Source organism: Pinus tabuliformis, chromosome 2_1 (genome assembly GCF_031772625.1).
Source record: "Pinus tabuliformis cultivar Carrire ecotype Pingquan chromosome 2_1, CPIR1, whole genome shotgun sequence".
In the NCBI taxonomy this organism is placed as follows: domain Eukaryota; kingdom Viridiplantae; phylum Streptophyta; class Pinopsida; order Pinales; family Pinaceae; genus Pinus; species Pinus tabuliformis.
Window position 1 is genome coordinate 573,758,997 of NC_142299.1, and position 19,538 is coordinate 573,778,534.

The window sequence follows — 19,538 nt, forward strand, 5'->3', positions numbered from 1 at the left end:
TCAAGGATGTGGAAGATGTTTGAGGAACAGTTGATGATGGCATGAGGATGTTCACTCTCATGGATTGAGCGTGATGGTTGGATTAGCTACCCAACTAGTTCAAGACATGAGGGCATGCAGTGGGCAGAGATGTGTTGGCATTATGCTGGAGTATCATGACGAGGTTCACATGGTGACATTTGGATCGAGATGACATCTTATGGAGAGCATACCGTGGAGGTGCATGCCTTGGTATGGTGAGCTTGGTGGCAGTGGTCATTGAGCCGGGACATAGTGGGGAAGAGTCTCTACATATGTTGCAAGGATGTTTGCCTTGCGAAGAGGAGTTCACATCACGGATGAGTGATGATCTTGGTGGATGGCTACTGGGATGATATGTTGTCGAGGACGACAATGATTTCAGGTGGAGGAGGATGTAAGACCTTCGAGTTGCGGGCGCGGGCGAGGTCGTGCACGAGGGCGCGCAGGTAGGCACGCGGGCGCGTGGGCGGGCGCTCGGGTGCACGATGCGACGAACATACGACGGACTTGCGACGATGTGCGACGAAAGGCAGAACATGCGACAACACTTGAAATGCGACTAAGTATATATGCGATGGAATGAAGACTTGCAAGCCGACTTGCAAGGAATGTATTATGGGCGCATTGTTGAAGGTTTTGGGGTCGGCCATGGGCTGCACACCCCATGTAATTCCAAGGTAGCATGCGTATAAATGGAAGGGCATGAGGCTCATTCAAACAACAACTCGCATCTCTTCTACGCACAAGTACACAAGGGTAAACGGTAGTGCGCAGAAACAAGAGGAGCTGCGCATAACTCATGCGCTCCACTTGTAGGCGTGCTCAAGGTTGCTGTGAGTCAGTCGTAGAGTGGGCAAGACGTGCCCGGGGTACGGTGTGAGTGCAGATTCGTGCAGAACTTAAGGAGGAGTTCTAGGTGTCTCGGGTGAGCACCCTCCTACCATGTAAGGTTGGCATGAGTATTGTAAAGGTTGTTCTATGCCTTGGTTGTAAAATATTCTAAGTATAGACTTGGAATTTTGCCAAGTATACTAGATGATTGTATTATTGAAAAACTGATATAATATATTGTCGAGCAGACTCACATTACGGGGAGTTGCCCCTCCCCTTTATACTTGTTGCAATTGTTATTGTTCTCGGTTTAATTGCATGATGATAATGAATGAGTATGGGCTTCATTAAGTATAAAGGAATATTGCTTTTACTTAGTTGCGAAACACAAGCTAAGTATGTTAATGTGAAAGTAGGCGTAGTCCACGAATGTTAGTATTGGTGAAAAGAATGCGTTCGGTGGTGCCGCACCTTGCTACAAGCGGTTGGAAGACTACCACAGGTGTAGGGGCGTGACAATGACCCTTGAATGACTGAGCCACTCCAAGACCAAGACATCAATCCTCTTCTTCATACTGCTGAGATCATCATCATCTCACTGCACCTTTTCCGAGATCATCACTGTGTCTGCACCATCGAGATCTTCATTGTTTTCACCATAGTTGCCCCTTCGATGAGATTATATCCTTGAGACAGAGTCACCATTGAGATCATAACTATGCTTAAGGTTATGACTGCAGAGAGTAGCATCAAGACCCTTGTCTTTAGTCTTATGTCGAGAATGTAATCATCATAATAGTACTTATCTGAAATCACAGTGATATATTCTGAACATTGATCCTTATGCGAAGAGACATAGTCCTGTACCCATCCGAGTTCCAACACCTTGAACTTAACTGAGATCTCAGAGTGGAATGTGAAGGTATCACTGTACCTTATCACCGAGATCCTGCTCCTAATTATCCCATCCGAGAGAATATACTTCTTCAATATATGCGAAGTTGCAAACCTTGTTCTTATCCGAGTTTCTTTAGAGAATGCGAGATTCTGTTTCTTTTATTTGAGATGACCCTAGGTGGGTATATATAGTGGTCATGCCTCCATAATGAGCCAACATAACCAAGTGATCCATTATGTCTCTTTTGCTAGCCGACATGACTTCAATTTAAATTATTTTGCTGGCCAACGTGACAGAGTTTTCCATCGTTTTGCTTGCTTGTCTTCAGGAGGATTATGTTGGTCTTGGAGGGTTGTTCTTAGACACTAGGTAGCTTCATATACATTACAAATATGCTCAAGAAGAGCTCATGATTTTGACTCTTTGACTTTCCTAGACCTATGGAATGAGCAAGAAACTCATTCATATGATTTACAAAAATAATATTTCTTTTCTTTACAAGTACAAAGATCAAAAATGCATGTATAAATATCGAACCTAGTTACATTTTCTTCAACACTCACAAGAAGGATACTCCAAGAGATGATGACAATCATAACAACAACTATAAGGGAAATAGCAATCAAAGGAACAACAAGTTCAACAACAAAGGAAAAAGGAATGTTCCCGCTACTCGAAATGGAAATGGGCGTCCTCCCAAGAAGTCGAGAAACTCCAGGTATGAAGTAGTTAATATTGGTGAAAAGCAAAAAGAATTTTATCTTATTTCTGCCCTCACCACAGCCTCTCCTCCGGATACATTAGATCATTGGTTGATTGATAGTGGTGTCTCAAGGCACTTCACTGGGTACAAAGAGGCTCTCTCAAACTTGATTGAAAAGAAGACGAATATGGAGATTATACTTGGGGATAATGCCACTTATCCCATGAAAGGAATTGGGTCTGTTACTTTTCACTTAAATCAAGGTCAAACCCTTCATCTACAAGAAGTGTTGTATGTACCTGATTTGAAAAAGAACTTGGTCTCTATTTTTGCGATGGAAGATAAAGGTTTCAAGGTGACATTCATTGATGGAAAGGTTTATGTTTGTCAAAGGAACTCGAGAGATGCATTCACTCTTGGATTCAGGGTTGAAGGCCTTTATCAGGTTGGGGGAAATTGGTTGAGAACAATGGCTTGCGATACCTCTCTTCAATCCAAATTATGGCACCGTAGATTTGCTCACCTTCATTACAAAGCCTTGCTTGATGTAAGGAAGATGGTCACAATTATGCCCGAATTCAACTTAGATCATGAAGGAGTGTGTCAGGGTTGTGTGGCTGGAAAACATACAAGGGGACCATTCCCCACAAGTCAAAGTCAAACTACCGATATTCTTCAATTGGTCCATTCTGATCTATCAGGTATGTTGTCGTGACATCTTTGGGTGGATATTTGTACTATGCAATTTTTGTGGATGACTTCTCTTGCAAAACATGGATCTATTTCTTAAAGAAAAAGGAAGAAGTGCTCAACTGGTTCTGCTCTTTCAAAGCCTTGGTCGAGAGTCAAACAGGGAAGAAGATCAAAATATTGAGGATCAATAATGGGACCGAATATGAGTCAAATGAATTCATTGACTATTGTAGAGAAGTTGGGATTAAGAGGGAGATCACTACTACATATGCTCCTGAGCAAAATGGAGTTGTCGATAGGAAGAATCGAACTATCATAGAAGCCACCCGTGCCATGCTTCATGACCAAGGCCTACCAAAGTTCTTATGGGGAGAAGCTTCCAACACCACTGTGTATGCTCAAATTAGATACTTGAGAAAATTCCTCAACCGGAATCCCTATTGCAGCAACTAATGATGTTACTCATATTTGTTAAATTCCTTTAAACAGATTACTTGCAGTTTCCTACGGCAAATATCATAATACATACATTACAGCCTTCACTTTATTTAAATTATATGCGAAAACAAGAGACTGAGCAAGAAAGAAAATGCAACACAATTGACACCGTTATTTTTGGACAAATGTCCCCAGAAAAACCCAATGTGGGAAAACCGGTGCAGCAGATCTGAGGATTTTATTATTATGCAAGAGAAAATCAGAGTACAATTCTTGGATGATCAACTAGCAATCCAATATAGAGAGAAACTGGACAAAATGAATGGTGAAATGATCTCACCCTGTCACTGGGAGCATCTAAGTCTAATCACACTGAACTGGAGCCTTTGCGTATAAAATTGTGTCACTCCCATGCAGTTCCTGCGTCACCCCTACTGGGTATCACGTTGCTCCTTCTTTGGACCCTCTGCTAGCTAGAAAATTCGAATCTCTGCCTCCCGGTCTCACACCCCGACTCCTGGCTACTGAAACTCAATTTCCTCAGCAGGAATTCGATCTCCCTCTAAGGCATGCGCTGCCACTGCGTGGGCTAGTGTCTGCCTCTCTCTGGACATCGTTCTGCCCTCTCTCTACCTCGTACTCTCTGGCTCAGGAAAACTTCCTTCTTCTGGATACTCACTACCCCTCTCTGCAAGAAATCTACTCGCTCAGAATTTCCTCATGAGAACTTCTCACTTCAGAAGTTCGATCTCTTGATCTCTCAATGTGTTTTCCAAATGACCCTCAAACTCCTTTAAATAATCTTCTCGTTGACATTCAACGGCCCAGATTAAAAGCTAATCAATGGCTAAGATCATTTTAGCTCGATACTCTTCTTCTTCTAGAAATTACAGCCACAATTAGATTAATCCCCATTAATATTTTTAATTTCCTAAGTTTAGACTTAGGGTCTCATTAAAAAATATTAACTATTTTAATAAAATCGTTTCTTGGTGGAATTTCCCAAAACGCTTTCTGTATTCTTTGGAATACATGTGCCCAAGCCTCCTTGCAAAATTTGAGGCCTAGAGCACATCCGATGCTACTCCAAATCAACAATGCCCACATCTAGCATTGGATTTCATGACACACGAAGAAGTATTCACCGGTAAGAAACCTGATGTTTCTCATTTTAGAATTTTTGGTTCTCCCGTATATTTTCATATGCCGAAAGAGAAAAGAAACAAGCTAGATGCATCTCGGAAGAAAGGAACGTTTGTGGGCTACAATAAAACTTCAAATGCATATAGAATTTATGTGTCTGGTCGAAGGGAAATGGAAATAAGTCGTGATGTCACTTTCGATGAAGACTTTGTCCTTAGGAAAGTACGAGCTCTTCCTACCCCTAGGAAGGACAATGATGATGATGATGCAGGAAAACAAGATGAACCTCTGTCTGATGACCTGATGCCCGATGTGGAAGATCTGATGGATCCCATTGATCCACCTCCTAGTGAACCCACTACTTAAAGAAAAATACCTTTGTGGGTCAAAGATACTCTTGAAGATGCTGAGAAACACATTACACCAAGCGGGACATTTCGTGAAAGCAAGAAGCCGAACAGTATCAAGGGTACTTAGCTACCCTGAGTACCATTGTACAATCTAAGCCTTGTACATTCGAAGAAGTCATGAAACACCAAGTTTGGAAGGATGCAATGAACAAGGAGTATGAGTCAATCATGAAGAATGATGTCATAGATGTGGTTCCTAGACCCAAGGACAAGTCAGTGGTCACTTCAAAATGGCTCTACAAGATCAATCTCTCAAAAAGAAGGAATAGGCTATGATGAGATATTTTCACTGGTTGCTCGATATACCACCATTCGTTCGATCATAGCCCTTGCTGCCTCACAAGGATGGAGCCTTCACCAAATGGATGTCAAAATTGCCTTCTTGCATGGCTTGCTTAAGGAGGAAGTCTATGTAGAACAACCCGAGGGGTTTGAAGTTCAAGATTGAAAGACACATGTATGCAGGTTGAAGAAAGCCCTCTATGGATTGAAGCAAGCCCCTAGGGCTTGGTATGAGAGGGTTCATGGCTATATTATGAAGTTGGGATTTACAACGAGCAAAGCTGACATGAACCTATACTTCAAGGTGGAAAAGGACAGGCCTCTCATTCTGGTCCTCTATGTGGATGATCTCTTTCTGACAGGTGATGACCCTCTCATTCATCAATGCAAGGGGGCGTTGGCTTCCGAATTCAGGATGAAGGACCTAGGACTGATGCACTACTTCCTAGGACTGGAGGTCTGGCAAAAGCTCGGTGAGATTTTCCTTTCTCAAGGAAAATTCATTGTGAAGCTGCTTGAGAGATGTGGATGGTGGATTGCAAGTTTGTATCTACTCCGACAGAACTCAACTTCAAGAAGTTATGTGGAATTGTTGTTGGGCCCGGATTAGCGAACCCTTCCAAGTATCATCAACTTGTGGGGGTCCTGATGTTCTTGGTCAACTCTCGTCTTGACATATGCTTCACTGTGAACACGTTGAGTCAATTTATGGTCAAGCCTCATAACATTCATTGGATTTCCGCTAAGAATCTCTTAAGATATCTCCAGGGCACAATCCACTATGGACTGAGATACTTTGTCGAGAACTTGAGGCTACATGGATATTCAGATGCTGACTAGGCTAGCAGTGTGGTGGATCGTAAGAGCACGTCTGGGTGTTGCTTCTCTTTGAGGTCTGCTTTAATATCTTAAATGAGCAGGAAGCAGAAATCTGTTGTTTTAAGCACCGCCGAGGATGAATACATTGTTGCGAGTATTGTCTGTAGTGAAGCTATTTGGTTGAGGAAGCTCTTCAATGAGCTATTTGAGCACGTGCTAGATACCACCGTGATCTTCTGCGACAACCAGAGTGGGATTCACCTATCAGAGAATCCTGTGTTCCATGACCGCTCCAAGCACATTGATATCAGGTACCACTTTATCCAAGATCTGGTACAACTGGGAGCAATAAGGCTCCAACATATCAGGATGGATGAGCAGGTTGCAAAAATTCTCACGAAGCCCTTAGGGAAGGTCAAATTCTTAACCTTCCGAGAGAGACTTGGAATCGTGGAAAGACCCTCCTATGAGGGTCCCGTATGAGTTGCACACTGAGCTCTGGGAGCTCTGGGGGCTTGGAGTACTTCTTGAAGCTATGAACGACCATAGGGTGAGTGATTCACCTTCTCCTATGGCATATGAGCAGAATGAGTGGTTCACCTTCTCTTGTCAATGCCGCAGCACACATCCTACCCATGGAGTTCGCGACTCATGGGAAGAAAATCTCATCTGGCCAATGAGTTGGGAAAAAGTGCTTAGGGACCATAGCACTACCGATGGACGCATCGTGTACTGTCGTACTCCGTGTGACTAGGGTGCATGGTGTTCAACAACTTGATCTAGGATCGAGGACTGACTTTTGTCAGTGGAGAGTGGTATGATCTTGTGACTCACTCTTGATCACTTCTTCTTCATTATTACTTCATGTTTCAGCAGAGCAGAGCAGTAATGACAGAGATGGTACATGATGACAAGATCGCATGGCAATGACAGATGGATTGGCAGGTGGAATTCTCCCTAGTTGAGAGGGAGTGTTAAAATTGGCAACTAGGGCCAAATTCCACCTTAGGACAACTCATATGATGGAGATGATTATTGCATTGGATTCCTCTTTTCGAGAGGTCCAATTTTGATATAAAGATCATCTCATTCTGACAAGCAAAAGTGGAATTTTGAATTTATTCTCTCTCATGCACAAATTGTCAAGGTCGGCCTCAGTCAAATGTAGGCTCAAGAAGCCCAATGGATGTGTCTCCTCACCCTCAACGAATTGTATAAATAGGAGTGACCTCTCTCCTCATTTGGACATCACTCATCACATCATTTCATCTCTCTCTTCTCTTGATTGGTTCGTACAGCTGGGAAGCCTCTCTCTCTTCTTCACACATCTGGCAGGGGGTCGAATATTTCAGGGTTAAGTGCAGGCTGAATTTCAGAGAAACAAACCAACATTGACCACAGCTCTTTTGACCAAGTTTGACATCAATCTTTAGGGCAGAATTCCGATTTCTTTAGGCCGGGTTGTTGGGCACAAATTCCGAGGTGTTTTGGGTAGGTTGACTTCAGCATTGACTTCAAATTTGACCGCAGAAATTACAGCAGTGTTTCTCTCTCCTTTGATTGGGTTTGACCAAACTATTTTGGGTTGAATTTGACTCTCTTGGAAGGCCAAATTGGACTGTTGTTGACCGAGCTGCTTGGAGGACATTTTGGTGCTTATTTGACCAACACTGACTTTTTGGTTAGCGCTGCAGTTGACTGTTGTTGACTGCTGATTTTGAAAAGGTTGTTTTGACTATGTATTGGGCAAGTGAATTTGATCTATGTACTCTCTTTCTCTGCTGAACTATTGAATAATAATATGAAGATTTGATCAAAGGGTTTTCCCCATATTGGGTTTTTTCCCTGGCATCCGCCAAATCTTGTGTCTTCTTGTCTTGGCTTGTGCTCTGCACATGTTTTTATGTTCTATCTGCGTTTACTATCAATGTCTTTAAGTTAATGTGGTTGCTACTAGAAATTAGAAATTGTCATTAGGCTCATAAGGAACATTGAAGTAAATTGTGCTAAAGCATAGAACATACCATTGTTAACTAAAATTAACATAACACCTAAGGGGAAGTGACATTTCCATGGTCCACCCTTCAATTGACACGTGTTAGTGTGGAGTAATGTGGCAATGGAGGGGAGAAGATTTCATGGCCAAGTGCCATGGTCAAAGTGACCAGTTCATAGGGGTGTCCAGATCCTAAGTGTATAGATGAGGAGGGAGCATTTGTGGATGCATGAGTTGCCAACTTGGCCTAATTTTTCCACCCCTCTTGTGTGTCTTTTACTTCTTGATTATTCCTTGTATTATTACTTATAGCTCAAGGGTCATAGCTTGCTTTGTATGATGTAGCAGTTTTATTACCCCTTTAAGATGAGTCAGTTTATTGCTCATCAGGGTCGGGACATGCAACGGTTCCTTTTTGATGTAATGGAGCATCATGTGCATAGGAACCAAGGGATGGCCATATGAGGGAGGTAGAGCTAATGCTAGGCTTTTGTCCACATGATAATCTTTATTTCCTAACCATCTTTTGCATTTTGATTTCCTTTCTTTGTTACATTATGGCCATGATATGTTTTTCCTTTTCTTTTAGTTGCATCAACCTCCTAGTGCAAAGTTTTCGAGCCCTTCTCAAGGTATGTGAACATATGAGTGCCAAATCCCCAAGAACCAATGACAAGTTGTACCCAAAGAATGGAGGTGAGATATGGGGCTTGTAATGTGGTATGGAAAATTTTAAGTATGGCATACGAGAGAATGGAACACACTTTCTCAATCATGGCTTTCCAAGTGTTGCCCATCCTACAACCCAAAGGACCTTAAGGGAGGTCCCACTAGACTAGGGTCAAAGATTAACCCTCCTTGTAAGGTGAGATAACAAAATTATGGTCAAGGTCGGTCAATCTTCCAAATCACCCCGTTATCCATACTAAATGCCCAAATAAACAAGTATAAGCACTCGATTGCAAAATGATCATAGTACCTTTTGAATAGCAGCCACCTTCATCCAAGTGTCTGTTGATTTGTGGTAGCATCGGATGTGCTCTAGCCACGAAATTTTGTGGAGGGGTTGGGGCACATGAAATCTCCAATACCCAAAAAGGGTTTGGGCAGATTCTAAACAGTTTAGGAGATATTAAAATAATTAATATTTTGAATGGAGTCCCTAAGTCTAAACTTAGAGAAATTAAAATATTAATGTGGATTAATATAAAATTGTGTTAGAATGGTCCAAAAGACATGGATCAAGCCAGATCTAATCTTAGCCATTGATTAGGGACTTAATCTCGGCCGTTGATATGTCAACGAAAAAAGTATAAGAGGAGGCTTGAGGGTCATTTGGAGAGTACACCAGATGATCAGTCATTCTATTCTCTAGAGCGGGGTTTGCTAAAAGAGATAGACTTAGTCATCGGAGTTGCAGTTGTGGGGCAGTGAGTACAGAGAGACAGAGAGGCAAAAATAGTGCCGAGAGATCAGCGCAGGAGCCAGAGAGAGTGATGCAGTAGCAGCTAGGGCTCACGCAGGGCCATGCAGAGGCATCCAGGAGTTGTGCAGTGCTTTAGAGAGGCCAGTGTAGCTGACACAGATGGCCAAAAGGCTGACGCAGGGCCTCCTGAGGCTAACGCAGGCTTATTCAGGGTGACGCAGGGCCTCCTGAGGCTAACGCAAGCCTATTCAGGGTGATGCAGGGCCAGCACTAGGCAGAGAGAGGTTGACGCACTCCAGAGAGGCTGACGTTGATGTTTCTGGGGCAGATTGGAGCTGAGGAGCTACAGGAGGGTTTATCTAGGGTTTCAGCCAGGACATCTGTCTCAGACTGAGAGGTATCACTGCCAAGGGCATTCTCTGTTGGGTAAGCCGTATTTGGCACCCAAATTGTACTCTAAAATTGCTTAATAAGAAAACCCCCAAATAGCTGCACCGGTTTCCCGCATTGGGTTTTTTCAGGGACATTGGTCCAAAAATAATGGTGTCATTTTGTGTGCTTGTATCTGTTTCCATCAGTTGATGATCTATAATATGTTGAGCATGCACTAATGTTTATTTTCATTATTTACGTTGTAAATAACTTGTTAAGTAATGGAACAAGTAGGTAGGAATAAATCAGTAAAGTGTATGGAGGGTTTCTAACTGGTAGACTTAGAAACTTCAACAGTGTCAATCTCGGATGGTGAGAGGCACATGGTTGATGCAAATGGCAGAGGCACATAGCATATCATTGTTTAGTGGTGATTGGCAGGGGTTGTTGATTGTTTGGGTGACTAGCTCGCTATTGAATGTAGGGGAAAATTTTCCTCCTATCAGGTTACCCATTTTGGTGGGTAACACCTCCTAGAGCCCAAAAGTAGCAAAACGTTGGCGTTCTAAAACCCATGCAAGCAAAAAAAAATGACAATTCCAATCTAACACACAGGCAAAACAAATAGTGCCCTGGAGATAATGTCGTAGGTCAAAGGAGGTCAAAAGATGGCATGTTCGCATCTCCATAATGAAGAACTCCTCCCTTAAGCAAAACACTAAGTTTCTTGTGCAAGGCATCCTCTCTTCAAGCCAAATCATTGATTAGTCAACATGCCCTCAAGCTCACAAGTGGGAGTCAAAAAACGGATCAAACTAGCCATCGGAAGCCTCCTATGCAAGTCATTGGGCTACTATTTGTCACATAAAGCTCACTCAAGGTCAAATCAAGCCACATGTGGGAATCCTAAGCCAAGTTATTTCCTCTCCAAGTCAAGTGAAGCTGCTTTAGTGGGTGAATTAATTGATTTTGCAGAAAATTATTTTTTGACGTAATGACCTAGTCTCTAGTGTTGTGGATGACAAGTCAACAAATATTATTTTGGGAGAGGGATCTACTAGCCAATAAATAGCTATTACAAAGAAAAATTATATAAGGCTAAACGCTCTACCCAAATAGGTGGTTGTTGAACGGTTATGCCACTTTAATGAAAATTTTAATTTTCCATGCAATTTTTGTGGATCAATTCTTCTATGCTTTTTTTTCTTAGCCTGTTGTAATACTTCCTAGAATAGCCACAACTATTTCCAAGTTTACTGCCAGGTTACTGGTTGATCTATTGAGGGACAACATGTCATGTGGAAAGAGGGATCAAGGTGCTAGACTCGTATCATCCTTTGTTTGTATTGGGTGTTAGCAAAACCCAATTGCTGAACAAACACTTATAGGGGGTTCCTTCAGTAAGGATAAGATTTCACTCGGTGCGATAGTTGCCCTAGTGATTGGAGACTCTTCCACAATATTTTTTTCCTAGTGAGATTCAAAGGCTTGTGCAACTATTATAAACTATATCAGGGTGCAATAGTTGTCTGGACTCCGATCCCTTTCTCTAGTCCAAATTGCATAGCTGACAAAGAAAGAGTTGTGATCACGATACAATGCTCTAGAAGGTAAAATCAAGACCAGTAAACCTCATTACAGCAACCATCTATTTTAAAAAATTAATCTCCTTTGATTTTTTGTTTTATAAAATAAGATATTTTTCCTTTCTCCTTCTCCTAGATTGGATTAAACTTTATCTTAAGAAAGCTAGTAGATCATAACCTCATTACAGCAACCATCTATTTTAAAAAATTGATCTCCTTTTATTTTTTGTTTTATAAAATAAGATATTTTTCCTTTCTCCTTCTCCTAGATTGGATTAAATTTTATCTTAAGAAAGCTAGTAGATCATTGATGTATTTAAATTTAGATATATTCTTTGTCCAATGATACTCTACTATCTGGTTTTATGCATTTAAATTACATATTTTATGAGTGTATTTCAAGAGATTTTGCAGATCTGCAATGTATTACAGACATTCTTCTATAGACCCGGCAAAATCTTTCATCCAAAGAGTTCCCTTTGCCTTATTCCAGATTTGATTCCATACCATATCTTTAGTTTTATGAACTAAAAATAGACATCTTCAACTGTTATAAAGTGGATTTTCTTGCTGGAATAATTTAATGGATTTTAACCCCAGGGGGATTCGACCCTAATTCACTACAAGCAGTTTTCACTGTTTGAAACTTCAATATACTTGCAGATCTGAAGTTTTGGGCCGCTAATATTATCATTAATTCACTGTCCAAGCTTCCCCGCACATAGAGCTATCAGTCTGGATTGTTTCTATACATGTGGATGGCCTTAAAGGGTATATTACTTTGCTGGTCATTTGCATTTTTTCCTATTTTGCAGCTTTGAAAATTGCCGACAGCAAGATACTTGTCCACTTCCAGCCACTTATCCAAGGGTAAGACAATGAATTCATCTTGTATTTGGTAAGGGTAATCATCACCTACTCTTTTGTTGTTATCAGAGCTAAGTAAATAAGCTTTCAGTGAAATTTTGATTGTTGGTATGCTCTTTTCTCACAGTTTAATTTCATTTCGAGATCACGACTTCACATGCAGCTCTACACCTAACCCATGCAACCCTCTTCCTCTCAATGCATAGAATTCTTCCTTTTCAACCCCCTCGTATGCTTCCTTCCTCTTTCTCTGTCTAGTCACGATTGTATTCTCTTCTTGGCTTGGAAATCCATGGTCAAGAAAATTGAACTGGGTACTTTCCCATACCTTTGGCTGATATCCACACTATTCCAGCTACCCCTCAACATCTCGATAATTGTGGGAGGTTGGCTACTGAACTACCAACCTTCCTCAAATAATTAATTCTTGGGAAATGGGAAGAGAGAATAAATTTCAAATTCAAATTTAGCAACATGGCTATAGGTGAGCATTATCAACACAGTAGGTAAAGCAATCCCATAGTTCCCCCTTCACTAGCCCTTGCTTGTTGTATCATGGTTAGTGTAGGTGCTCCACCCTTTAGTCAGTTCTTTGGAAAAATCCATTAATAACAAAAAGGCATTTACATCATTCATAACTAGTTTGCTTCATTTTAAATATTTAAAAGCATCTATGTTGTACCTCACAATGACACATAGATACAATTACATTTATATCCTAGGGAGCCAAAATAAGGTGTTACACCAAAGTCATGTTCACTAAGAAATTCCGGTCATCTTGTTTGTTTGGCATTTAAAGTCTATTGTTCAAATAAATATTTTAGACCACTGTGGACTATTCTTAGCTTGAACTTTCTCCCTCTTAAGTAATGTTTCCATATCTTTCGCACATGAACTATTGCAATGTGTTCTAAATACTTTGTAACATATTTCTTTACATGTTCCTTTGGCTTCCTGGATTCACAACAAATCACATGAAAAAACCAAAAATGTCATATCTTTTGAGCTAGTAGCTACACAGCATCTTTCTGTACATGCATTCCTCTTCTAGAAATTCAACCAATTTAATAACGCTCATACTCATTAGATTTCTTTTTATTATGGTAAACAAAATTTTATGCATGCTGTGCCACAATACCAAAAAAACAAAATTGCTTGCAATAAATGTCAGGAGTTTCTCAACATACCCAATGGCAAACTTTACTCTGTAATAGTTCCTCGACAAATGGAAAAAGATACTCCTTAAATTGAGCAATGTAAACAGCCACATTCTGATACGAGTTAGAACGGGACGCGAGGGAAAAGTAATCTGCGGCATTTATTATATCAATACCATGTGGGAAACTTCCTTGTCTTCCAACATTTTCCTGGAAAGCAGCTGCAGCTGCTCGTCGACAATTGACCTGTAAGAGGACGTGAGAAGATTTAGATCGTTTTTAATACAAACAATTTTAAATATTGAAATTTAACATGCAAATAAACACAGGATAATAAAAGCCAAATACATCTGCTCCTGTATTCAAGTTTAAAAAACAAAAATAAGGTCATAATACTACCTCCCGGTCATAGCATGCAATAGTGAGAAGATGAGGAACAAGTTCTTCTAAGATGCCTTTCATAACTGAATGGGAGTAAGCACGGCCAAAGGCCCAGCAGACGTAGGCTGCAGCATCACGTACATGTGACCCAATACTGTGTGGACCTCGCCGGATGTCATAATGTAATGCCTAGCACATAATATTAAAATTATCAGGGCCTCGTTTAAAAGATATTTCTCATATATTGACTAAACTAAAGCACCAAAGACCAGACCCAACAAAAACAATTCACAAGCTCTGGGGAGATTCATTTCAGTTACTAAATAACGGAAAATTCAACCAGTTATGATGAATTCTAGCAAGAAAACAGGAAGCTAAGTTGAAGTGTATTACTACATCAAAATGCTAAATTTTGTAAGCATCGTAGGAATGCAGAGAGCATAGCTATTAAATACACTAAAACCAGAAAAGGTATAATGACTAATCTATGATATTTGATCAAACAAACCAGCAAGTGTATCTCCCAAAGTTTGAGAAACAATGGATATTGCTAGTCTTAGAAGACAGTAAACTTTAAAGCCTTCCCTTTGTTCATTCACTAGTTCCCAACAATAAAAAACAATAGTATGTCACTATGTTTGTCATACCTTGGCTTGCAAGGAGTGGAAGGAGAAGGAGAGAGGAGCGGCAATTGTTGCAGGTGAACAGTTGAGTTTGTGAAGGTTTTGTGGTCCACAACCTCCTGCTCGATGAGCAATAATCATCGACCCTACCCTCCTATAAAAAGTCAGTGACTGAGAGGAAGCGTCCAAATTTGTCCTTGGAAAGAGAAAATGAAAGAAGTTCAAACATCGGAAGTAAAAGGCCAACGACATGCTTCAGGAAAGATGTTGAAATCCAAGACTACAAATTACCTCATCTGAAATTAGTGTGAGATGCAGGATGATGCTGTTATTTTCAGTGATGCCGTTATTTCCAGTCCCTGGGATTCTGGCCTCCAGGACAGGTGTTTCAGGAGGTGGGTCAATTCAAAATAGAAAGTTAAATGTTCCACTGAACTAAAGCTATGTGCAAAGGGTTTCTTCATTGCCATATTTTCCAGCAATGAAGATCGAGAGTGAATTATTTGCTGATGATTATAGCCTGGACATGTGATTCTCCATAGGTTATGTGTCAAGCATTTAGAAGTTGTCCAAAGCCTCTCTAGGTACCTGCTTAATTTATCAAGTGAGTGACTTTTATGATTCTTTGCTAAGTCTAACCTAGGAAAAGCACAAGGATTAATTTATTAATTAATGTTGGCTATTGGGCTAAGGTTTTCTAAACAAAAGTGAATTATTCACTTTAGTGACCCAGATCTAATCTCTATTGCTGATCTCATGTGAGGCTTAGGCTTTAATCCTAGCCAACCATCACTTAGGAGATTAGGATTAGGGATCTAGCTCAATGAGAAATTATAAGAGAAAGCCTGAGAAGATGAGGAAGATACATTGAATCATTGAGAGCAATCTCTCAAGTGAAGAGTGAGAGACTCAAGGCTAAGGAGAGCGAAAAGTTGCAGCAGGAAATTCCGGTGAAAGAAAACTTGTGGAAGCTGAGATCTTGAAGGGCCGAATTTGCAGGAGCAGCAAAACTTATATTGGAGGCTTGTGTAGGGGGTCGTACAGGTCACAGCATAGTGAGGGAAAGAAATTTACCCAGTGCACGGGCCATAAAGGGCTGGAGAGAGATGGTCGAATTGCAAATTGGAGAAGCCGATTTTTCCAGGGGCAAAAATTTTCTAGGGGACAGAGATTTCCAAGTTCCATTTTGCTGCTATAAATTTTGTATTTCTCTGTGGGCCATTTTCCCTATAAGGGAGCACTTATTTATTTTGAGTAATGGAAGTGAGGAGTAAATGGGAGGGTTTGAAATTTCTGCTGTGTGATTGATTTTCTACTTGTGCTTATGTTGCATTTTTATTGTTAAAATACTGGTGTATCCTTTATTCGGCAATTCAGAAAATTAATTTATTCGGCCAAATAATTTATGAGTATAAAATAGTTTTGGGAATATTAAATCAGATCTGGTATTGAGAAATTTAACATGATATCAGAGCAATAAGCTTTGAAGAATTGGAAGATAAATTTATAACAGGTTTACAACATAATTCCAACAGCAATATTTTTCTAAACTGAGTATTTGATTTCGAGGTTGCAAGGATGGTTGCAACTGGATTGAGATTTGAAAACCAGTTGGAGGGAGCATCCAACTATAGTCCCTAGAAGGAGAGGAAAGCATTAGTGCCTAAGGAGAATGTCATTCGGGAGTTTTCCGATTAGAAACGCGTCCTACTACCGATGCTACACAATTGACCTGTTATAGCCTAAAGGGCATTGTAATGAACAAAGTTTGTATACGCAGAAGTTAAGTACTCTAGAAGACTTGGAATATGAATATCTCCATTGAAGATACAAGAATATATATTAAATGTATGAATGAGAATGATGATACAAATGAAAGTGAGGGTCTGCTTATATACCCTAGGCAGGTGTCCCTTTATGAACGGACATACCTCTTCATTAACTAATTACTAATTAATCATTATTTATGATGTGTTATTATTATTATTATTATTTACATTATATATATATATATATATAATTATTCATAATATTTCCTTCCTCCTCAAAAAGCTTTGTCCTCAAAGCTTGCTGATAAAAAGGCTTGATCATATTTTACGTTTTGAATGTCTTCTCGTATCAAAACTGTCATCTTCGTTGATACCAGTGGATATGATCCTCTGAGTGATAAACAAAATTGTCGAACTGAGAAAAGATTTGACCATCCTAAATCAATCTTCTGCAGAATCTTGCCGTTAATGGATACTTCATGTGAACTTTTATCACAAGACTGAATTGCACTGACATTAGTAGTCTTCAGAACAGAAGTTTTTCATTTTTGATCTGCGTGATACAGATATGTTGATTGATTGAGTTGTCTGCTCTTGTGATTTGGATGTCGATAGGGAGTTCTTCGGTTTGATTTTCCCTTATCTTGTGTGTGACAACTTCTTGATTTACTTCAAATACCGATGTTGTTGAGTTGGTTACAAAATCTTCATTTGGATTTTTCAGCATTTGAACTACAACATCTGAATATGTTTTTCCTTCAACTGGTTTGTCCTCTTTTTGAGTTGTGATATTCACTGGATTGGTATTCATTCCCTTATCTTCAATTTGGATGGTTACATCTAAGGACTTCGATACATATTTCGTGATGAGTTCTTCTAATTTATTTTTCAATGATCGCTTATCACTTTTAAGTTTCTTGATTTGAGTGAGTAATTTCTCGCTATGGTCCTTGAGTAATTTCTTCGTTTTTGTCTTTACTTTCTTGAAGAATTACCTTACAGATTTCTTGTATGTCTTCTGGCATCACTGAATTTGGCTTCAATGTAACACCCTATAGCGTTATTTTTTTCTTTTGTGGGAAAATGTAAAAAACTTTTTTTTTCATATTTAGAATAAAGGACCCTATCATCCAAAAAGAAGGTTTTCACGGGGAATTGCGAGAAAAAAGTATAATCCCCAATACTTAGTTGTAGATTGTTTATGTCGTATTGTTTGTCACTTGTGACAACAAAATTCATTTCAAATATATTCGATTTAGGAATCACTAATTGGTTGGCACATTTAGGATTAACATAATTACTATCTTCGGTAGGACTAATAGAAATTATAATATCCCATCCTTGGAAACTAGAGTAATTTGAGTGAGTAATTTCTCGCTATGGTCCTTTATATATTTACCAATTAGATTAATGTATTAAGAATAAACAAGGAACAACAAAATTTTGTTACGAATTGAGGGAGAAAATTTTGTTAGGAATCGACAAGGGGGAAGGCGTGGCCAGTGTTACAGTCGAGGCTGTAGAAAACAGTCGAATGAATGACCAATACAACGAAAAGGTGGTAGTGGGTGCAACAGGGCCGATGGCAACGATTGCAAGTGTGACGGTGGAAGTAGAACAAGGGCGTGGGCATGATTGCAGGCGGCAACTTTTAGGGTAGTGACAAGGGAGGATGAGGTTACGACTCTAACCGGGTTGTGGAGAGGAACATGAGCGAGAGGCTGCTGAGGAAGAATGACGTTGTGGGTGAACGTTTGACAACGTTTGCATGTCGCGGCCATCGTGGAGGTGAAGTAGGACAAAGACTGACGGCGAAGAATTTCGGACGATAGTTGTGATGTCGTCGATGTTGGTCAAGCTATGCGGTAACTCAACTGATGGTGATTATTTTTCCTTTTTGTTTCAGATATATATATATATATATATATATGTTTTTTTGTTTTTAATCTTCTTCTTCTTTTTTTAGTCTTTTTTTTTAATTTTTTTCTATAATATATGTGATTTTTTTCATTTTTTTCTAATATATTCTTTTTTTTCTTTTCTTTCTTTTCCCTTTTTTTAAATCAGTAGCGGAATTTTTTATTTTTTTTGGAAATGGCCAAAGGCCCTAACAACAAGATGGAGAAACTCCAAGATTTGTATAGCGAAATGCTCAAGTCATGACGACAACAAGATTGCGAAGTTCAATGGCCAAAGGCCGAATCAAACTAGCTCTATGCAGCAGATGAGCAGCTAGAGGATCGAACAGTGCTAATACCAAACTTAACAAACAAAGTTCGTATACGCAGAAGTTAAATATTCCAGAAGACTTGGAATATGAAGATCTCCATTGAAGATACAAGAATATATATTAAATGTATGAATGAGAATGATGATACAAATGAAAGTGAGGGCCTGCTTATATACCCTAGGCAAGTGTCCATTTATGACGTGGTAAAAGATCATGTGATTCCTCAACTATCTAGAAAAAAGACAGCTAGGGAAATGATGATGTTATTAGGTCAAATGGGTGTTTCTGCATGGGCTAGGTGTCAAACATGTAGAAGATGTCAAATTCATTCTTTAGGTGCTTGTTCATGAGGAGCAAGTGATTATTATGATTTCCTTCCTAAGTTTAACTTAGAAAATATACATTAATTAATTTATTAATTAATGTTGACTATTGAGCCAAGTTTCTGAGGATACATAATTTAATTATTAAATGACTTAGATCTTATCTCTACCATTGATTTCAGGTGAGGCTTAGGATCTAATCCTAGTCGTTGATCACCTCGGAGATAAGGGTTAGCGATTTGTTTCAAATGAAATTATAAAATAATCCCTAAGGGAGAGGTGAAAGACGCATTGTGGTTAAGAGAGTGACCTTCTCATGGAGTGACTCAAATATTGAAGAGGAGGGAAAGATGTGTAGCAAGGTAATTTCAGGACAGAAATTCAGGGAGGCTGAGCTTCTGGAGGAGGATGCCAAGATATTGGAGGAGCAGGTTGAGTTATTAGAGAAGGCTAAAACCAATGAGAAGCTAAGTTTTCCAACCAAGAGTTTGTGTAGAGGAGAGAGGTTGAATTCCTTAGTGCGCAAGGAGGTTGTACATGTAAAGAAAAGGTCGATTTATTGGTGGAGGA

General features: G+C 39.8%; 1 protein-coding gene across 1 annotated transcript in view; it reads right to left on the reverse strand.

Moving 5' to 3' along the window:
• Nucleotides 1-19,538, reverse strand: part of TTN1 (ARM repeat superfamily protein) — a 370,146-nt gene that overhangs the window by 190,650 nt on the left and 159,958 nt on the right. The window contains exons 8-9 of the mRNA XM_089403008.1: nt 14,042-14,212; nt 13,673-13,888 (exon numbers count right to left, since the gene is read on the reverse strand). Coding sequence (XP_089259134.1) covers nt 13,673-13,888; nt 14,042-14,212 — 387 coding nt within the window. The remainder of the gene's footprint in view (nt 1-13,672; nt 13,889-14,041; nt 14,213-19,538) is intronic.